Source organism: Rutilus rutilus (genome assembly GCF_951802725.1).
Source record: "Rutilus rutilus genome assembly, chromosome: 11".
Taxonomy (NCBI): domain Eukaryota; kingdom Metazoa; phylum Chordata; class Actinopteri; order Cypriniformes; family Leuciscidae; genus Rutilus; species Rutilus rutilus.
The window spans coordinates 9,240,042-9,258,915 of record NC_140216.1 but is presented as its reverse complement, the minus strand read 5'-3'; the positions used below and the strand labels follow the sequence as shown (position 1 = coordinate 9,258,915).

Below are 18,874 nucleotides of genomic sequence, written 5' to 3'. Positions count from 1 at the left end.
GAAACACAACCTCAGCTCAGATCAGCTGACTGGAAGTGTGATGCGGTTGAAGGGTTTAACACAGCGACTCAATTAACTGTGTATTCAACAACAATGCTTTATTAAAACAATTTACAGTTTTATCAGATTGTTTTGTTTACTAAAGGGACTACATCATCGGTAAGTATCGCCGAAAATGATTTCAATTTCATAGTCGTGACTGACAGCCGTAAACGCTGCTCATACAATATTTACAGGCTTTAAAAAAATAGAAGCGTCTAAGTCACGTATACGTATATACCATGTTAATGTACACGTTTAAGATAATATATATATATGTATTCAAATTTTAAATAGCTACACGAGCAGGACACATTTAGCTGTGCATCTGATGATGGAGCCATGCGTTGTATTATTGCGGAATGACTCGTGACTGGTCATTTTTATGGGATGAAATGGAGAAGTGTGAATTTGCTCATACGGTCAATCTGGAAAAGAGCTGTGTATTTTATTTGACAGTTATTTTTGTGTCTCTGATACCAGAATTTATGCTGTCTTCATGTGCTATCGCAATTATCGTATAGTTTCCTAGTTAAAACGAAATTGGACATGAACGCCCTCTCATGCGAGGAGCTCGTAATCACGACTACAGAAGTGGGAAGTAGGAAATATCCGATAGCACGTGAAGGCAGCATTAATCTACATGTTTTTATGAGCCTTTCCGTTATCATTTAAGAAGTCATGATGACAGAGTTTTGGTTGATCTCTGCTCCTGGAGAGAAGACCTGCCAGCAGACATGGGACAAGATGAACATGGCCACAACCCAGACCAGCAACCTGTCCACTAACCACAAGTTCAACATGCCTGAACTGAAGGTAAATTACTCCTCATTTTCTATTTCAGTTAAAATATGAACAGATTTGACATACTCTATCTAATGAGTTTTGGTGTTTCTAAACAGGTGGGAACTTTGGATGTCCTTGTAGGGTTGTCAGATGATCTGGCCAAGTTGGACTCTTTCGTAGAAAGGTTTCATGTTTACATTTGTCTTATTACAAGAGATTGTTTTTTAGTGTCAAAATTGATTAATTTGATTATTTTTCTTTAATATTTTGTTCAGTATCACTGTGGTTTTTAAGTTATTAAGTTCACGTCATGCATTTTATAGCTTCTGTCACATTATAGTTCTCTAAATATAGCCTGTATTTACCCTGTGGCTTTGATATTTTTATTTAATTTTCCAGTGTAGTGAGGAAAGTGGCCCAGTACATGGCTGATGTGTTAGAAGACAGTCGAGATAAAGTTCAGGAGAATCTTTTGGCCAATGGAGGCAAGTGAACTCAATCCTCAATACACACTAACCACAATATTGATGGTAAACTACTACTACCAACATCACATACAGATATTTGATAGGTAGTAATGTTAAATTAACATTTATATAAAATATGATGTAATCGCTCATAGTCTAGTCAGTCATATTTGAAAGTTCTTGTACGTATCTTATAAACCTTATTTTATATGATTATAAATATTTATAATCGATAATTATTTCCATACAGTTGATCTGGTGACATATGTTACACGGTTCCAGTGGGATATGGCCAAGTATCCCATCAAACAGTCCCTTAAGAACATCTCAGAGATCATGTCCAAGGTGAAGCATGTTAAAATCATTTATCATTTTTTTATAATGCACAAAGAGATTGATCTTTCATTAAACATCATGTTTTGGTTCTCTGTTCATAGCAAGTGAGTCAGATTGACAATGATCTTAAAGCCAGAGCTTCGGCTTATAATAGCTTAAAGGGGAACCTACAGAGTCTGGAGAGGAAGAATGTGTAAGTGGGAGGACTTTTACACACTCAATTTCCATTCTGTGTGACATTATTCCATAGACTGTAAAAAAGATGGACGACGTGTCTCCACTTCCTTCCACTTCCAAGAATGAAGCCAAAATATCTGTTCCATAAGTTGTATTATGTTATGACAATGACGATAATTATTGTTAATGTTTTTTTAAAAATTTCTTTAAGCATTTAATAAAAATAAAAAAATTTTTTAAAGGGTTAGTTCACCCAAAAATGAAAATTATGTCATTAATGACTCACCCTCATGTCGTTCCAAGCCTGTAAGACCTCCGTTCATCTTCAGAACACAGTTTAAGATATTTTAGAGCTTTCTGTCCCTCCATTGAAAATGTATGTACGGTATACTGTCCATGTCCAGAAAGGTATTAAAGACATCATCAAAGTAGTCCAAGTGACTACAGTGGCTCAATCTTAAGTTTATCAAGCGACGAGAATACTTTTTGTGCGCAAAAAGTAAACAAAAATAACGACTTTATTCCACTATTCATTTCATTCTCTCTAGGCCTCGAGTGAGTTCACGTAGTGTAATAGCGCAGCGCTTCTGTGTTGTACGTCACACGCATCACACACATGACCAGCGTCGGCCAATAGTGAGCCTACGTGTGACGTACAACACAGAAGCTCTGCGCTATTACACTACGTGAACTCACTCGAGTATTCTCGTCGCTTGATAAACTTAAGATTGAGCCACTGTAGTCACATGGACTACTTTGATGATGTCTTTATTAGCTTTCTGGACATGGACAGTATACCGTACATAAATTTTCAATGGAGGGACAGAAAGCTCTCGGACTAAATCTAAAATATCTTAAACTGTGTTCCGAAGATGAACGGAGGTCTTACGGGCTTGGAACGACATGAGGGTGAGTCATTAATGACATAATTTTCATTTTTGGGTGAACTAACCCTTTAATTGACGTCAAATAATAACATGTCTTGTCCACCAGGGGGAGTCTTTTGACCAGGAGTTTGGCTGATATAGTCAAGAAGGATGATTTTATACTAGACTCTGAATACCTTACTACTCTACTTGTAGTCGTTCCAAAGTAAGTCAAGCTTAGGTATTTGTGCTCCTTTGTAAAGACTTTTTAAATGTTTCTTCATTGCATTAAAGGGATAGTTTATCCACCCAAAATCTGAAAATTCTGTCATTTAGTCACCTTCATGTCATTCCAAACCTGTGTAACTTTCTTTCTTCTGCAGTAAATAAGAGAATATATTTTGAAAAATGTTGTGAAAGGGATAGCTCACAAAAAAAAACAAAAAAAACATTTGTCATTATTTACTCACTATCAAGTTGTTCCAAACCCGTAGGAGTTTCTTCTGTTGAACTAAAAATAAGATATGTTAAAGAATGTCGGTAACCAGACAGTTGACGGTAGCCATTGACTTCCATAGTATTTATTTTCTATACTATGGAAGTCAATGAGGCCCATCAACTGTTTGGTTACCGACATTCTTTAAAATATCTTCTTTTGTGTTCAGCAGAAGAAAGAAATTCATGTAGGTTTGGAACAACTTGTGGGTGAGTAAATGATGACAACATTTTCATTTTTGGGTGAACTATCCCTTTAAGAAAAGCGTTTTGGTTCCCATTGACTTCCATAGTGTGGACGAAAATGCTATAGAAGTCAATGGGAACTGAACATTTTAAAAATTATCTTCCACAGAATAAATAAAGTAATCGAGGTTGGGAACGACATAAAGGGGAATAAATTATGACAGAATTTTCATTTTTGGGTGAACTATCCCTTTAAAGGCACACTATGCAAGATTTGTACCTTAATATAACAGCTTCGAAATCATTTAGATGGTAAACTAACTCTTAGTAGGGCGAATCATCCTGATAGCAAAGCAGGGGGGGGACGCCGCTGGCAAAACCAGCAATGCAGGTTTGAGAGGTGGCGCCCTGACAAATCTCGCGAGAATCACGATTTGCTTTACGGCACGACGTCACATACATCAACAACATATGAAGCAGCCTCTATGGAAGACACTAGCACGCATTTCAGACGTGAATCATGGCAGAGTCGACGAAGAAAACAAAGAAAGAAGAGTGCAGAGACGGCTGCCGACAGTAACGTTAAATACAAGTACTCCACAGCGACTCTAGGGGTCGCTGTTTGAGAAAAACGGAAACTGCATAGTGTGCCTTTAACTCAGAATGTGCAAACTTTCGTTCATTATATCTATTGTTATCACTGCAAAAATCATTTTAAAAACCTTATTTTTGTCCATTTTATGGCCTAAAAAGGACAAGTTATCCTGACTGGCAGAAGGCATATGAAACTCTTTCTGAAATGGTTGTTCCAAGATCTACAAAGTGAGTAAAATCAAAGTCCCTTTAAGGCAAGTCTTTTCACTTGACGGCAGCTATAGACCTTACTCAGTGCAGTGCCATAACAGATATAAAAGCGAGGCTGTGTGAGGGATAGACTTACCGTGTTATCATGGTATCCTATGTAAAAAGACGTATAAAGCTCCTAGATCACTTGTAATTTTACACAGCTTGTGCTGTCTGGAGTTTTTTGTCAACTAAAATATATTTTTGCAGTGTTTCGCAGAACAATCCAAAAACACATTAAATAACAGCACAACCCACTAAAGAGATGTATGTCTATCCCTCACAGCCTCGCTGGCATTCCCGTTAAAAATCAAAGATGGCTCTGCTGTGAATAAGGTCTATTTCAGTCATTCAAGTACAGCTCCTATCTTTTTGAATGGGGAAACATCAAGTTCTCACAAACCTGTTCACTGATTGGCTTTTTTATTTAGAAGGCGGGACTTATTCCGTCATATTGCTTGTTGCACTTTCTCCCATTCATAGGGGTGCCAACTGCCAAGTGCACCATCTTAGTATGTCTTAAAATTCTATTGCCTAAGCATAGAATTATGTACTTTCTGAAACCTATATTTATTACTTGTCTAAAGCCTCACACCAATACTCCTTTATGTGCGCAATTAATCGCAACTGAAGTAATCAACTCTAAAAGAAATCACAATGTAGACCAAAGGCCAAAATGTGGCTTTATAGACCTCTTGTTGTAATAAGTTCACTGCTTTATATGTGTTTTATATGTCCTTAGCAGTTTATTGTTGCCTCCCGTTGAATCAGGGAAAGCGCTGTTCTGTGATAGATCCTAAATCAGAGTTTTCATCTTCTGTTAGGCTTTTATTTGAAGACCATGACAGTGGGTTGTTTAGCGTCACACTCTTCAGGAAGGCTATTGATGACTTCAAACAAAAAGCACGAGAAAACAAGTGAGTGTCTGAACTCTCTGAATAATATATATCGAGATATATAATTACCATTAAGATTCTTAAATGTTTTTGAAAGAAGTCTATTATGCTCACCAAGGCTGCATTTAGTTGGTCAAAAATAAAAAAATATTATTACAATTTTAAAAAAATGGTTTTCTATTTGAATATATTTTAAAATGTAATTTATTTCTGCGATGGCAAAACTGAATTTTTAGCATCATTACTCAAGTCACATGATCCTTCAGAAATCATTCTAATATGCTGATTTGCTGCTCAAGAAACATTTATTTTTTTTATCAGTGTTGAAAATAGTTGTGCTGCTTAATATGTTTTTAGGAAATCATGGTACATTTTTCAGGATTCTTTGATGAATAGGAAGTTCAAAAGAGCAGGATTTATTTGAAATAGATATCTTTTGTAACATTATAATTGTCTTTACTGTTACTTTTGATCAAATTAATACGTCCTTGTTAAATAAAAGTATTCAATTCTATAAAACATTTTTTACTGACTTTTAAACGGCAGTGTCTACTTATAATCAAAATGATATATTTTCAAATCCCGAATCATGCTTTTGAACACAAACTTGAATTTGTTTTGTCATATTTAAAGAATCAATGTAAATATATCCCCAGATTATGTATGAAATACCTTTATAAGACTGCTATCAGTGCCTGCCGGCTCATTGAATCAGAGGGAAGCTGACCTGACGCTACTGAATTTTTTTTAGGTTCGTGGTCCGTGACTTTCAGTACAATGAAGAGGAGATGAAAGCAGACAAAGAGGAGCTGACTCGCCTCTCCACTGACAAGAAAAAGCAGTTTGTATGCGTGCAGCTGTCTACATATTATTCACTATTGAACATTATAAAATCCTTCACAATAATGTTGATGAGGAACCTCAAAATCACAGCCAGCTTTGATTACTCTTCATTTGAAGTAACAGGAAAACAAAAAGATAACAACAGTCCAATCTGCTTCTGCACCTCAGGGTCCTTTGGTACGTTGGCTTAAAGTAAACTTCAGTGAGGCTTTCATCGCATGGATACACATCAAGGCACTTCGGGTTTTCACAGAGTCTGTCTTGAGGTACAATGTGGGGTATGAAACGGTTTCATATGGAGATGTAGATTGTCAGATATATGACCTCCATGTTTGTATTTAACAGGTATGGGCTGCCAGTCAATTTCCAGGCCATGTTGCTGCAGCCCGGCAAGAAGAATGTAAAGAAACTCAGAGAAGTTCTGCAGGACCTTTACAAACACTTGGACAGCAGTGCTACTGTTATTGATGTGAGTTTCACTACCGGTCACAAGTTTGGAATAATTACTCATTTTTAAGTCTCTCATTCTCACCAAGGCTGCATTTATTTGCTAAAAAATACAGTCAAAACAGTAATATTGAGTACTATTATTACAGTTTAATGTAACTGTTTTCTGTTTTAATATATTTTAAAATATAATTCTATTATGACAAAGTTGAATTTTCAGCATCATTACTCAAGTCTTCAGTGTCACATGATCCTTCAGAAATCATTCTAATATGCTGATTTGGTGCTCAAGAAACATTTATTATTATTATCAATGTTGAAAACTGTTTTTCTGATACACTGCCATTCAAAAAAGTTGGAGTAAGAAAGATTTATTTTTTTTAAAGAAGAAGAAAGTTATACTTTTATTCAGCGAGGATTAAGCACTAATAATAATTTATAAAATTAAGAACCAAATCAGCATATTAGAATGAGTTCTGAAGGACTGGATTTATGGCTGCTGAAAATTCAGCTTTGACATCACAAGAATAAATTACATTATTACTCACGATAATATCTCACAATATTACTGTTTTACTGCATTTTGATCAAATAAATGCAGCTCTGGCGAGCATAAGAGACTTAAAAAAATTATTGCAAACTTTTGAAAGCTAGTGTACTTTATACATGATCCACAGACCTAATTGAATATATCTCTAAATCACAGCTGATTTGTTCTTTTTTTGTTGTGTTATAGGCAGCTATGGACATCCCGGGTTTGAATCTCAGCCAGCAAGACTATTATCCATACGTTTACTACAAGATCGACTGCAATCTCTTTGACTTCAAATAGAGTTCCTTTTTCATTCCTGCCTGCAGATCACTATTTTGAATAAGCAGTCACAGAGTTTTACCATCTGTGTTATTGGTTTAATGTGTTTACAAATGAAGGATTTTCAGGGGTTTTAAAATCTGTCCTTAGAGGGCATGTGCGGTCCAACATTGAACACTCCTCATTTACTGAGCCTATAATGGTTGTGCACTCTGTTTTTTTCTGTCCGTGCTTACTCTGTGCCATTTGCAGGTAATGCAGTGATTATGTTTAATTGTGTTGTTGAGAACCACTATGTTTGTTTTTGTCTGTGTTTGTGCTTCTCCTGTGAGATTAAATGTATTTATATTTTTGTTGGAAAAGGTGAAACACATGATCACATGCTGAATGTCAAGACCAATCAAAGTCAATAAAATTATAGCACATCATTATGCTTTTATTTTATGGTCAGAGGAGAATCTATATTCAAATTACTATATGCACTGTTACTCTTATTATATATCCACATATCATACACGCACACAAACACACACTATTTGGTTGAGATTTTTTATGGGGATATTCCATAGGTATAATGATTTTTATAGTGTACAAATATTCCATCCCCTAACCTGACCCCTAAACTTACCCATCACTGAAAACATTCTGCATTTCTACATTTTCAAAATACCACTAAGTATGATTTATAAGCTGTTTTCCTCATGGGAAGCAAAAAATGTTCCTACAAGGACAAGGATTTTAGATATTGCTATTGCCATCTTTGTGGGGACATTTTGTCGTCCTAACGTAGGGTTTACCTGAACCACGCATGCACACACACACACACACACACACACACACACACACACACACACACTGAATTAAGTATTGGCACAGTCTCAAAAATTGTTTGTTTTCAAAAACTTGATGAATATGTTATAGCCTTACTGTTATCTATAAGCTGCTCCAAAATAATGACAGAATTCACATTTAGCAGACCAAACCCAACGTTGAAAATTAAATCAGATTGATGCCAAAATCCAACGTCAGATTGACGTCAATCTCCAAAATTGCACTACATTTGAAAGACAAATATCGTACTTTTTACTCCATTTCTGTCAAGGTCCTGGAGTAGAAAGTAGTAACGTCAGTCTGGGGATGATTTTGGTTTCAGGGGTTGCATTGTGGTTGGAAATGAAAGTCGGGTTGACGTCAACGACGTCCAATGTCGGACAGACGTTGGATTTTGTTTGGAAATGAAAGTCGTAGGCTACTCAAGGACCTTATCCTTGACACAAATGTAGTGGAGTAAAAAGTACGATATTTGTCTTTCAAATGTAGTCAAGTTAAAGTAAAAAGTTTCCAGAAAAAATAATAGGCCTACTCAATTCAACCTATTATTCAAGTATGTACTTTGTTACATGTCCATGTTACATGTTACATGATTGATTTGTGAATTTGTTTTTAATGACACTACACGTTCCTTTATAGTAGCCTATACATTTTATACCATAAAAATATTTTATATTGTTTAAATATTTTAAATATGCGAAAAACCAAACCCTAAACTTAGTTAGGGTAGCCTATTCATCTGACATATTTATTTGGCAAAATAAATAAATAGGTAAACTACAGCTACAGGTTTTATTTTACAATGCAAAACAATTGCATAGAAACTCACAGGAATAAGCATACATTGATAGGCTACAACGTAATCAGTTATTAATATTTCGTTGGTTCTCTCTTGTTTTTGCATGTGTTCAATATTTTCTTATAGCCTATGACAGCCTATAGCCAAAAAAATGTATCCTCACAATTTTGGCGTGTTTCATTGCGTTATCACAACTAAAACAATTGACTCCATAGCACAACTACGCAAATTGCTTACAAAACCTTTAACACATTTTAATAATTTGAATAAATGGTGAAGATGTCCATTTTTCTGGGCCGAACATAACTTTTGGCCACTAGGCTACTGTAGCTATATCTGTTTGGTAGTCAGTTTGTTTCCTACAAATCGCCACTGTCTCACAATAAACTGTAGCCGGCCCTCGATGACGTAGGAGATCTCAAGTTAGACAACTACAACACGAGGGCACAGCTGCGCGTGGGACCACCACAGCACACACTCGCGCGCTCTTCTGCAGCATCATCATAATTATCAGCGCATGCATCGCTCCATCTTATCTCAAATTTTCAATGGGCTGCGGTGGGAGTCGAGCAGACGCTATTGAACCGCGATATCATGAGAGCTGGACCAGAGAAACCGAATCGACGTGGCTTACCAACACAGATGCTGAAATCCCCATCGGCGTGACTTATAAGAGCCGCGTCGTTCGTGGAGAATGTAGCCAGCTTATTAAAGACAATGCAAAACTATCAGGTAGCCTATATGCTGTTTTGTTGTTGTTGGTGAAAAGTAATATATAGGCTATATTTATAGATGCATGAGCATATTCTTATTTATCTGATTTAACTGCAAAACTCTGTAGCTTAAAGATACTATGTTTTATAGTGCACTGCAGCATGCTCTGAAATCAAATCAAAGTTTGATTGGCTTATTATTCTCTTTTGAAATATGATTTAGTCTTTAAATAACCTAGTATGTTATCAGGCAAAATCCAAGCTTCCAGAAGTTTTTGTGATATGATTTCCACAGGTACGGAGGCCAGGTCTTGTGGAGACAGAGGCATACGGATGGTTAATACAGGAACTCAATGTGGGAAGCAGGGTTTGACTTCCAGCACCTGCACAAACCATCAAAGAACATCCTGTGGCCATGAGGTTTGAGTCACTGCTTCAAAAAGCTAGCAGCTATAAATGAAACATTATGGTCTCGGATGTATAATTCTCCAAACTTTTAGGGTTTTGCCAATGTAGCCTACAGACAGATGTGTCAATGTTTGAGTAACATTAAGTCTGTTTCCCAATCGATATGGTGACAGCTTGTTTGTGTTTTTACAGCAGATAAGTGACTCAAACCCAAAAACATGGAAGGAGGGGACTTCTCATTCTGAGGGGGTTTAATCTGATGCTGTGTCTCACCCCGGGGAGCCAATGGGGAAAAAAATAATCTTCGCCTGATGGGGAGGATACGCTCTGAAACCTAGAGGAGTTCAGCCATGTGGATTACAGGCTGTATAAGAAATCATAAGCTGTCGAGAGAAATAGAGCTTCACAAAAGATGACATCTCACTAATGCTCGCTCATAGAAATATTACACTGATTACACTGAATATTACTAAAGTTTTGTTGCTAAAATGGGTTAACAAGGTGCATCTGATCTGATCATTAGCATGTTAAATATAGATATTTGTCAACTGGCACCCTGATATCCTTGATATGAGTTACTGAGCAAAGCATATGTTCATATTGTTGCATAAAGGAATTATTGCCAATGCACTGTGCAATTTTAATGCTAATGACACTGATTTGAAAAGAACAGGCTACTAAATATTTTATGTCATGCTTAAATAATTGTAAAAAAAAAAAAAATCAGTTGGTTAATATTATTTTTGGGTTATTCAGTTTTTGTAAATATGCATTTACTGGAAATTATACTGTATTTATTTTATATTTACTAGTGATTCAGTATCATAGTAGTTTATTTTTTATTTTAGAAATAAAGTTGCTTTCTTTGGAGGGTAACAACCTATTTTTTTTTGTACAGTCCATGGTAACAACAGATCGACCAACCTTAGTTACAGGCATTGTATACGACCAGCTAAGTGCTGTAAAATAACCACTAGATGGAGCAGCTTATCTTATATGAACAGACTATTGCTATATCTTGGACATTTATTATACCATTAAAATGAAATATGTAATATAGTATATATAAAAAAACTTTTAAAAAATGCGAGGCACTGTCTATACATGGTTTTGCCAGATCTTAATGCTGCATCACCAAACTGATGATAAACATTGATATAGACAATCTAAAATAAGGAAGATCAGGGAGTTGTTTAAAAATTGTTAACTTATAGCCTACCTAAACTATGTAGGTTAATGTCAAGTACAAAGAGCACTGTTGTTACATGGTTTTGGAGTTGTAATGGTTTTGTGAATGAACAGGTGAATTTAATTACCATATTAAATTCAAAATAATAATTATAACATCCATTATCACCTTCATTTAACTTTAAACAATTGAAGTTTAACATATAGGAAACCTTTTTAAAATTCAAAACAATTAAAATAACAAATAGAGGAATGCATGAAACATAATATACTCGGAAACATCTAACACACCCTCACTCTCCAGGCTGAAAACTGTACAGAATTCTGCTGCATGAAATTTGAGCTATTCATTGCCCTTGTTCAAAACAAACAAACAAATAAAACATTTTTTTGCAAATTTAAGTCTATACTGATTTTGTGGAATTTGTTGCTCCGTTTGGAAGTGCTACAACCACACTTTTTGGTTTAGACATGATGTGTCTAGTTTTTTGACATGTTGATGAAAAACTTGTATATGGATGTTGTCAAATTAAACAAGAGAACCTGCTTTTTCAGATAGTTATTTAATACCATCAATTAGCATGAGTGCAAATCAAACTATAAATCAGACATGGCATTTTACTTTCTTTCTCCAAGCATTTTTTTGCTATTACCATTTTTTAGAATTTCAGTTATGACAGTGATTTCACCCCATAGCTCACTTTTAATTGGTCAAACTGATGGTGTTACAGCACTCCCTGGGTCTCACACTGATTACTCAGTTTAGTGCAATTTTGAGTTGTCACCTTTTATAAAGAAAGGCGTGCAGTAATTATTTGTGAATCAGGCTTAATTGGGCAATCTAAATTCTTATCTATCTAAAATTAGCACAGGCCTATTGGTTTATTCCTCAGTTATTTGGCTGGCACTGCCCACAGCCAACCGTTTTAGAATTTGAATGAAGGGATAACATATAGCCTTTCACAGTTTTATTAAAATGTAAAATTTTTATCCAAATGTAGGTTAAGATTTAATTTAACTTTAACTATAACTTTCAGATGTTTGTTCTTAAAGTCACCATACGATTTATGGGTGGACACATCTTTGTTTTTTAATAATGTGCCCTCATAAACATAAACATAACTTCCTCTCCTTGCGGTGGGGTCTTTTCTCTGATGACGTGTTTACTGGCGTGAGGGCGAGCTTGTTCGACTTGAAACGGCGCTGCACGGGCCGATCGGGTTGTGACATCAAAGTACCGCGAGAGCGATTCAAAACCATAAGGAGCCTTCTACTCTCTATTCGCTCTCGCGGTACTTTGATGTCATTCACCGATCGGTCTGTGCAGCGCCGGTTCAAGTCGAACAAGCCTAAACGTAAACACTGATATCACAGCAATAGTAGCCTAAACCAATTATTAAACATAATAATTGTAATTTACATAAAACAATGTAATTCACTGTATGCTGGGATTGATAAAAAAGCTCTGGCACGCTTGCAAAACATACAAAATGCTGCAGCCAGATTGATTAAGTCAGCGAAGAAAACGGATCATGTTACACCTTTATTGAGATCCTTAAATTGGAGTGCATTACAAGATCATTGTTCTGGTTTTTAAAGCACTACAAAATTTGGCACCACCATACCTGTCTGAGTTGTTGTCTGTATACATTCCGTCCAGGTCAATGAGATCGGAAAATTTCAATCTCCTTGTGACTGTAAAAACAAATTTTAAACGTAAAGGTGACAGAGCGTTTTCTCGAGTCGATCCTATACTGTGGAATAACCTCCCGCACTCTGTCAGATCAGCAAAGTCGTTGGCTGTGTTTAAGTTATTGTTAAAAACCTACTTATTAGATGTAGCATGGGGGTCAGTCTGAAGTGGCTTGGCCCTTTGTGTGAAAGTGATATATAACGTTAGTAGCCTAGCCTATGTAGCTGTCTCCTGTCTTATGTTTACATTCTATTGCTTGTTTGTACGTAATTTTTAATTAAGTGTTTTATCCTACTGTTTGTGAAGCACCTTGGGCAACGCCTGTTGTATTATGTGTGCTATATAAATAATAAAAAAATAATAAAAAAATAAATAAAAAATTATCCATGGAACCAAAAATTCTCGATGGACACAATAAAGTCCTTCCCTACATTTTTTCTTGTTCGAGAAGCCGTTTCATTTGGATATATGTTTAAAGACTAACACAACTTCTATTTTATGAAGACTTTAATCAAAATAACATTTTCCAGCTCTTGCACAGAGTTCTCTGATGATGACGTGTTTATTGGCGCGAAGGCGGAACACCAGTTTAGGCATGTCACTCACATGAGATCGCAGCAATCGCAAATGACAAGGATCCAATAAATTCCTGATGGACAAAATCAGTCCAGTTCTACATTTTTTCTTGTTCGAGAAGCTATTTCACTCAGATAGGCCTATCGTCGCAAAAGTTAGAAAAGACTATCGCGACTTCCGTTTCATGCCGACTTTAACAACAGACATTGTAAACAAACCATTTTCTAAAGGGCTGCATAGGCCTGTTTAATTCTTATAATATTATTATATAATGTGGAAAAATTGCTATTTAAGATGAAGCAATCTTCTCTAATAGTTTGTATTGTCAATGAAGTGACTGGACCTGACTGACTCTGAGACCATGCGGAAAAGTCATATGAGCGCCTCTCAGAGTCGAACAGCAGCAGCAGCTCGAACTCAGATATCGACACAGGCTTCAGAGGAGGACACGCGCGGTCCTTCTAGATGACAGACCTAACGTAAACATACCTTTTCTGTCTCTTTATCATCTCAACACACAGTCATTTCGTCTCCCTGGAAGCCTGGAGAAGAAGAATGACCGACGAAGGAATGTTAATCTCACCGTCGGCTCTCCAGGATCCCGGAGATGGAGCGAAAACTGAAGACATCAGTATGGATTGTACGGACGGGGAAGATGAATTGTGTTTGGAGGAGATTTTAACACTGTACAGTCAACCGATCAATGAGGAGCAAGCCTGGGCCGTGTGTTATCAGTGCTGCAGGTGGTTAACTCAAAAACAGAGACGGAAAGAGAAAGGTGTGAGTTCACCTGGACGGATTGCGGGTCCTGGAGATGTGAGGATCCGGAAGGACGGGACTGTTAAATTGTATCAACAGAGCAGTCCAGGTAAATCATAATGTTTACATGAGAAGTCAAAGTAAATGCGCAGTAAATGGCGCAGCGTGAAGCCAAATGAACAGCAATAGCACTGAGATGCGTTTTAATTTACAATGGCATTGCTTTGACACAGCTAAATATAAGCGATATTATGATTAATGGAGGCCATTTTAATTTTTTTTAGATAGATTTAGGGATGTAACTTACCTAGGTTAACACCTCAGTTCTAATTGTACACCCATTATTTTACCTGTTTTATTCGAGACTTTAAATATAGGCCGATATTTGCATACATTACATGCTTTGATTTAATTTGATTTGATTTGATTTATTATCTCATTCACTGCAATACAAACCATTTACTCTATAATGCCGGTTATATCGTATTGACCATCGAGCCATTGTAAACAATGGGACCATGTGATGGATTCATCCATAAGCACCTTTAGGCATGGGGCAACAAAAGGGACCTGATCTTTGGCCTAGTGCTCCTGTGATATGCATACTTACCATATTGATTCAACATTTAGGCGTATTTATGTATTGTTCAGGATGCACAATTACAACATTTAATTTGTTAAATGTAGCAAGGCCTACATCTGATTTTATACTCCCACTCATATTTAGCACATTGATTGTTCTAGGCTAAAAATATGAATCAATTGTAAAGTAAAAATATACAATCAGATTAACTGCAATATATTTTAAATCAATATATTTGAGGAAAACATACTACAGTGCTTTGAATAATAACTGTTTTCTATTAACCAAAAATTTATCAAATTTGAGAGAGGGATTTCTCAGACAGAAGTAGTATAATTAAATTCTCAGCCATTATCTCATTTGGGTTCTTTCGCCTGAGGCTTTTGGATTTGGCTTCTGCTTCCATCTCTGTTTCTCCTTTGGGAGTTAATCTGACTGCCGTTCATAAGTATAATTATTGGGATGAATGTCTCAATTCTTCCATCTCCCTAACAAGGATTTAGACATGGGGTTCAGCAGTTATTTGAGTGTTTTTGATGTTTTAAATGGCTGGTACCATAATCTAAAGCACCATACAGTCCATCACCATGTATATACAACCTTTTTTATGGTTGTTAAGAAAAAACATAAATCTTCTGCCTTAAGTATAGAAGTGTATAGTGCCAGATGACAAGCAAGTAACTAGATCAGATGGTCCTTACCAGGCAGGAAAATCAATTCTTATGTAACATGACAGTCTGCTGAATTCTGCTCTCCTGGGGAAGTTTGCTGTCCTGGCAAATGTGGGTACGTTCAAATTACGCTGACTGACCAATGAAATCAGACTGTGAACCTGCTAGTTTCAGTCATGATATATCCCTGATGAATAGATCTGTCTCTCAAATTGAATAAAACAGCTTTAAGAGCCGAGATGTGATTTGTTAAATAAAAAAATAAAAATAAAAAACATCTATCTCCAAGCTCCAGACAATGCTTCATTGATGTTTATGTCTCCTTTTTCTGTTTTCTCTGCTTGCTAAAGCTATATAGTGATTCATAGTTGTTACAGCCCTGGAAACAGCATGTATCCCAACTAGAAAAATGAAATATGGAAGTGTAGATCTGAAGCTCCTGAGAAGCCTAACTCAAAGATATAGGTTAATCTGAGATGGATAAAGCTTTCACTCTCTGTCCTTACAAGGTGTTGGGATTGCATCAAATGCATCAGAATATTGTGCAGATTTGTCACAGATGTTGTTAGTATTGTCTCCTGAAAAATATTAATATACAAACATTACCATATGTAGTAATATACTTGGTGTTTTGTTTATTTTAAACGATCTGCCCTACTCATCTCCTGAAAAATAAATGAATATACTTATTTAAATAAATAGTCATAGTCACAGCTGGATGGGTTTACAGTACACCTTTGCCATTTTGTCCCAATTTCAGTTTGTTACTGTCTTCCTGAGTCAAATACCCTTGTGAATTGATTTCCATGTTAACCAGGTCACAATGTAAAGGATGAATTATTTTCAGTGATTCTCCTTTCATCTTTACAGAAAGATAATATTACAGTACTCGTCTGTTTCATACAACAATGTTAATGGCATCCTATTGCACTAAATACAAAAGATCCTCTTGAAATAATGCCTTCTTCCTGTCAGGATGGTGTATGTTAGACTCTATGAGGGTTTAAATTCAGACTTTCTGTGGAAATTGATTTTTCAGTTATATTTGATTTTCAGTTGTTGAAAGTGGCCGTTGCAATGACACTGGGTTCATTCATTAGGGGCAGCAGTGAACTCTGGGTCTCGGCCAATCCCAGAGGAGGCTCTTTCTTTTAACACTGTAACATTATACCTCCAGTGCCACTAAAGGATGGGCTAAAACAGACATTATGATTCTAAGCCCTTTGTAGTGTATCTCAGGCTCAACTGGCACAAATTGGGTCTCTGTCTGACTCCTATAGATTTGTAGTAAATATTTAATGTGAATGTTGTCTGAGGTGAACCCCATGGTCCCTCTCTGTAATATAGAAATGGGGGAGGGTCAATTTCATGGTCAATTTCACTTCTATTAAATGTATTCACGGTTGCAACCCATACACCACTTCTCTAGAAAGATGCTGGCCTTAGGTGAGCATCATTAATAAACAGCATCTTTATTATTATTATTCCTTTAACTGTAAGTATTAAACTATCTCGTCCTGCTTTATTTGTGCTTTGGAAATTAATTGTGCTAATTACTTTTTTCATTTTTGGCTGGTGTATGAAAAACGAGCAACAAAAACAAAACCCATAGACCCGCATTGAATGAAGGACCCAAATCATATTACATTAGAGTCCTGAGGGTGGGCTCTTTTGACCAATAAGGAACCATCCATATCAACCTATTAACCATCTAGCAATTTATTAGCAACCTCCGTGAACAGCTTGGCAATACAATATGCGCAACAGTCGCCGATTCTGGAGGTAAAAATCCTGTTCATTTTCTTCATAGGGGAGCAGATTTTTAATGAAAACCTATAAACCTTTAAAAACAGACCTACTGTAAGCTATGAGGTTGTTAATAGATTACATGTGCTTTTGTTAAAGCCATGAGCCTGCATTATCTCAGCATATTTTTTTTAATAATTGTGTTACAACAGCAGAATACCTGGTGAAAAACTACATTACCCACGATTCCTCAGAGAATCTCCACCAATCAGAGAATCAAAACAAACAATTTGCGCCAAAATAACTCTTTAGTGCCCGCCCACTTCCATGAGGCACATAATCTTCCCATGCTCTCAAACCACTTAAATATTTGCTCAGATATGCATATTTTGCAACAAATGTAAAACAAATTGTTTCTAAGTATACTTAAGTCACTTAACTGCTTTATGCATTGGCAAGAACCCAGAAATGAAAAAAATCTAGTTCTAGATTAAATCCTATTGTCAAGTTCATTGATATATCAGAAAATTGTAACGTACACGAAATGTAAATATTTTGAGTTATGTGATTTTACAAAATGGATTAGTCAGATATTACATATTTGATTTGTTTCTCTTTCTTTTTTCTTTTCCCCATTACAGATAAACACATTGAACCTCCCAGTTCATCAATAGAGGTGAGTCATCTTATTTACTTTTGTTGAGGAGCCAGACTGGTTTTTGACTTTTGAGAAAAATGAGTCATTCTGTTGCTATATTTGGTAAAGGGCATCAGCTTTACAAACCATCTGGAGGAAAAAAGCAAGTGTTTGTGTTCGTATGTTTGGTTTCTGAAGGTTTCTGGGTGCAGTGTTTTTTGCTGACTCTGGTGGTCACTCTGTCCGTGGTGTGTGGATGTTTGCCAGCTAGATTTAGGTGCGAGTGGCTTTCAGGAGTATTTGTTTCTGTGGGAACCTCATTGTCTTGATGGTATTCATTAGCTGTTAGTTCTTTGTTGGCGTGACAACTATGTGGATCTCGGCCTGCCTCAAAGTTTCCCTAAAGCTCCCTGCCACTCTGGGAAGTAGCCAAAGCTTTGCTGTAATACATTTGGAAATAGTTTTCCCAAGCTTTTCAGCACCAAGAGATCTCCTGCTGCCCGACTCGGAACAGGACAAGACATTTGTACGGCCTTCTTATTTAGTAAAGAAGACAGTGCTGTGCAAATAGGACTGTGTGTAGTGTTATGCTAAAAAATCTGAAGTAAGATTTGTTGGCTAAATGTGATCGATTTTAAAATGCCCTCAGAGTTAACAGATGGGTCCACAGAGGGGATGCGAACATGCAAGCATGCGCCCACACAGCCACACACGCACAGACTCCCAAACAAAAAGAACACATGCGGCCATCTCTGAACGAGATTATCAACAGAGCACTAGACGGTAAACTCGTGACCGTGAATGGGAGGATATTCAAAGAGCAGAACAGCAGGGCCCTGCCTCCTCTGCACACAAACACTATCTTTTTTGAATAGTTGATACACATCAAAGATAAGACATTTTGTAAACATAAAACATTCATAGACCGTGTGACTAGGGCTGGCTGATATAGCCAAAAGAATTATCGTGATCAAATATTATAACTGTTTAAGTTAGGACTCTACATTTATTACAATTACGATAAAATTAACCATCGTACATTTAGATCATGATAACCATTGGTAAAACCACCCATATA

At 36.4% G+C, this 18,874-nt stretch overlaps 3 protein-coding genes across 14 annotated transcripts in view; all 3 read left to right on the top strand.

Moving 5' to 3' along the window:
- The first annotated feature begins 3 nt into the window (after nucleotides 1-3).
- On the top strand, nucleotides 4-7,631 carry atp6v1c1b (ATPase H+ transporting V1 subunit C1b). 2 transcript variants are annotated; one of them, XM_084424368.1, is made up of 13 exons: nucleotides 4-159; nucleotides 716-855; nucleotides 942-1,009; nucleotides 1,225-1,310; nucleotides 1,543-1,637; nucleotides 1,730-1,821; nucleotides 2,799-2,897; nucleotides 4,106-4,174; nucleotides 5,020-5,112; nucleotides 5,843-5,936; nucleotides 6,103-6,200; nucleotides 6,280-6,403; nucleotides 7,118-7,631. In XM_084424368.1, the coding sequence occupies exons 2-13, from the start codon at nucleotides 721-723 to the stop codon at nucleotides 7,211-7,213; spliced, it is 1,149 nt and encodes a 382-aa protein (XP_084280494.1). In that variant the 5' UTR covers nucleotides 4-159; nucleotides 716-720; the 3' UTR covers nucleotides 7,214-7,631. The 2 variants fall into 2 exon arrangements, with proteins under 2 accessions (XP_084280494.1, XP_084280495.1); XM_084424369.1 differs by having other exon boundaries at nucleotides 32-159; nucleotides 719-855.
- Nucleotides 7,632-9,261: 1,630 nt separating this feature from the next.
- On the top strand, nucleotides 9,262-11,204 carry LOC311299330 (brain and acute leukemia cytoplasmic protein). Of its 2 annotated transcripts, none has more exons than XM_084422849.1 (3): nucleotides 9,262-9,554; nucleotides 9,831-9,955; nucleotides 10,136-11,204. In XM_084422849.1, the coding sequence occupies exons 1-3, from the start codon at nucleotides 9,371-9,373 to the stop codon at nucleotides 10,196-10,198; spliced, it is 372 nt and encodes a 123-aa protein (XP_084278975.1). In that variant the 5' UTR covers nucleotides 9,262-9,370; the 3' UTR covers nucleotides 10,199-11,204. The 2 variants fall into 2 exon arrangements, with proteins under 2 accessions (XP_084278975.1, XP_084278974.1); XM_084422848.1 differs by having other exon boundaries at nucleotides 9,293-9,554; nucleotides 10,139-11,204.
- A 2,551-nt stretch (nucleotides 11,205-13,755) lies between these two features.
- The window catches only part of spire1a (spire-type actin nucleation factor 1a), a 47,650-nt gene continuing 42,531 nt past the window's right edge, over nucleotides 13,756-18,874 (top strand). For 5 of the 10 annotated variants that reach the window (XM_084424690.1, XM_084424687.1, XM_084424688.1 and 2 more), the window contains exons 1-2: nucleotides 13,757-14,268; nucleotides 17,801-17,835. In XM_084424690.1, the coding sequence (XP_084280816.1) occupies nucleotides 13,956-14,268; nucleotides 17,801-17,835 (348 nt within the window). In that variant the 5' untranslated portion in view covers nucleotides 13,757-13,955. Of the gene's footprint in view, nucleotides 14,269-17,800; nucleotides 17,836-18,874 lie in introns of all 10 variants that reach the window. The other 5 variants (XM_084424683.1, XM_084424684.1, XM_084424681.1 and 2 more) reach the window with 2 other exon arrangements.

Coding starts and splice junctions, on each gene's coding strand:
- atp6v1c1b (XM_084424368.1), top strand. CDS start 721: ATGATGACAGAGTTTTGGTTGATCTCTGCTCCTGGAGAGAAGACCTGC. Junction 1,010..1,224: donor TTGGACTCTTTCGTAGAAAG/GTTTCATGTTTA, acceptor TTAATTTTCCAG/TGTAGTGAGGAAAGTGGCCC. Junction 5,937..6,102: donor CTGACAAGAAAAAGCAGTTT/GTATGCGTGCAG, acceptor TCTGCACCTCAG/GGTCCTTTGGTACGTTGGCT.
- LOC311299330 (XM_084422849.1), top strand. CDS start 9,371: ATGGGCTGCGGTGGGAGTCGAGCAGACGCTATTGAACCGCGATATCAT. Junction 9,555..9,830: donor AGACAATGCAAAACTATCAG/GTAGCCTATATG, acceptor TGATTTCCACAG/GTACGGAGGCCAGGTCTTGT. Junction 9,956..10,135: donor GAACATCCTGTGGCCATGAG/GTTTGAGTCACT, acceptor GTGTTTTTACAG/CAGATAAGTGACTCAAACCC.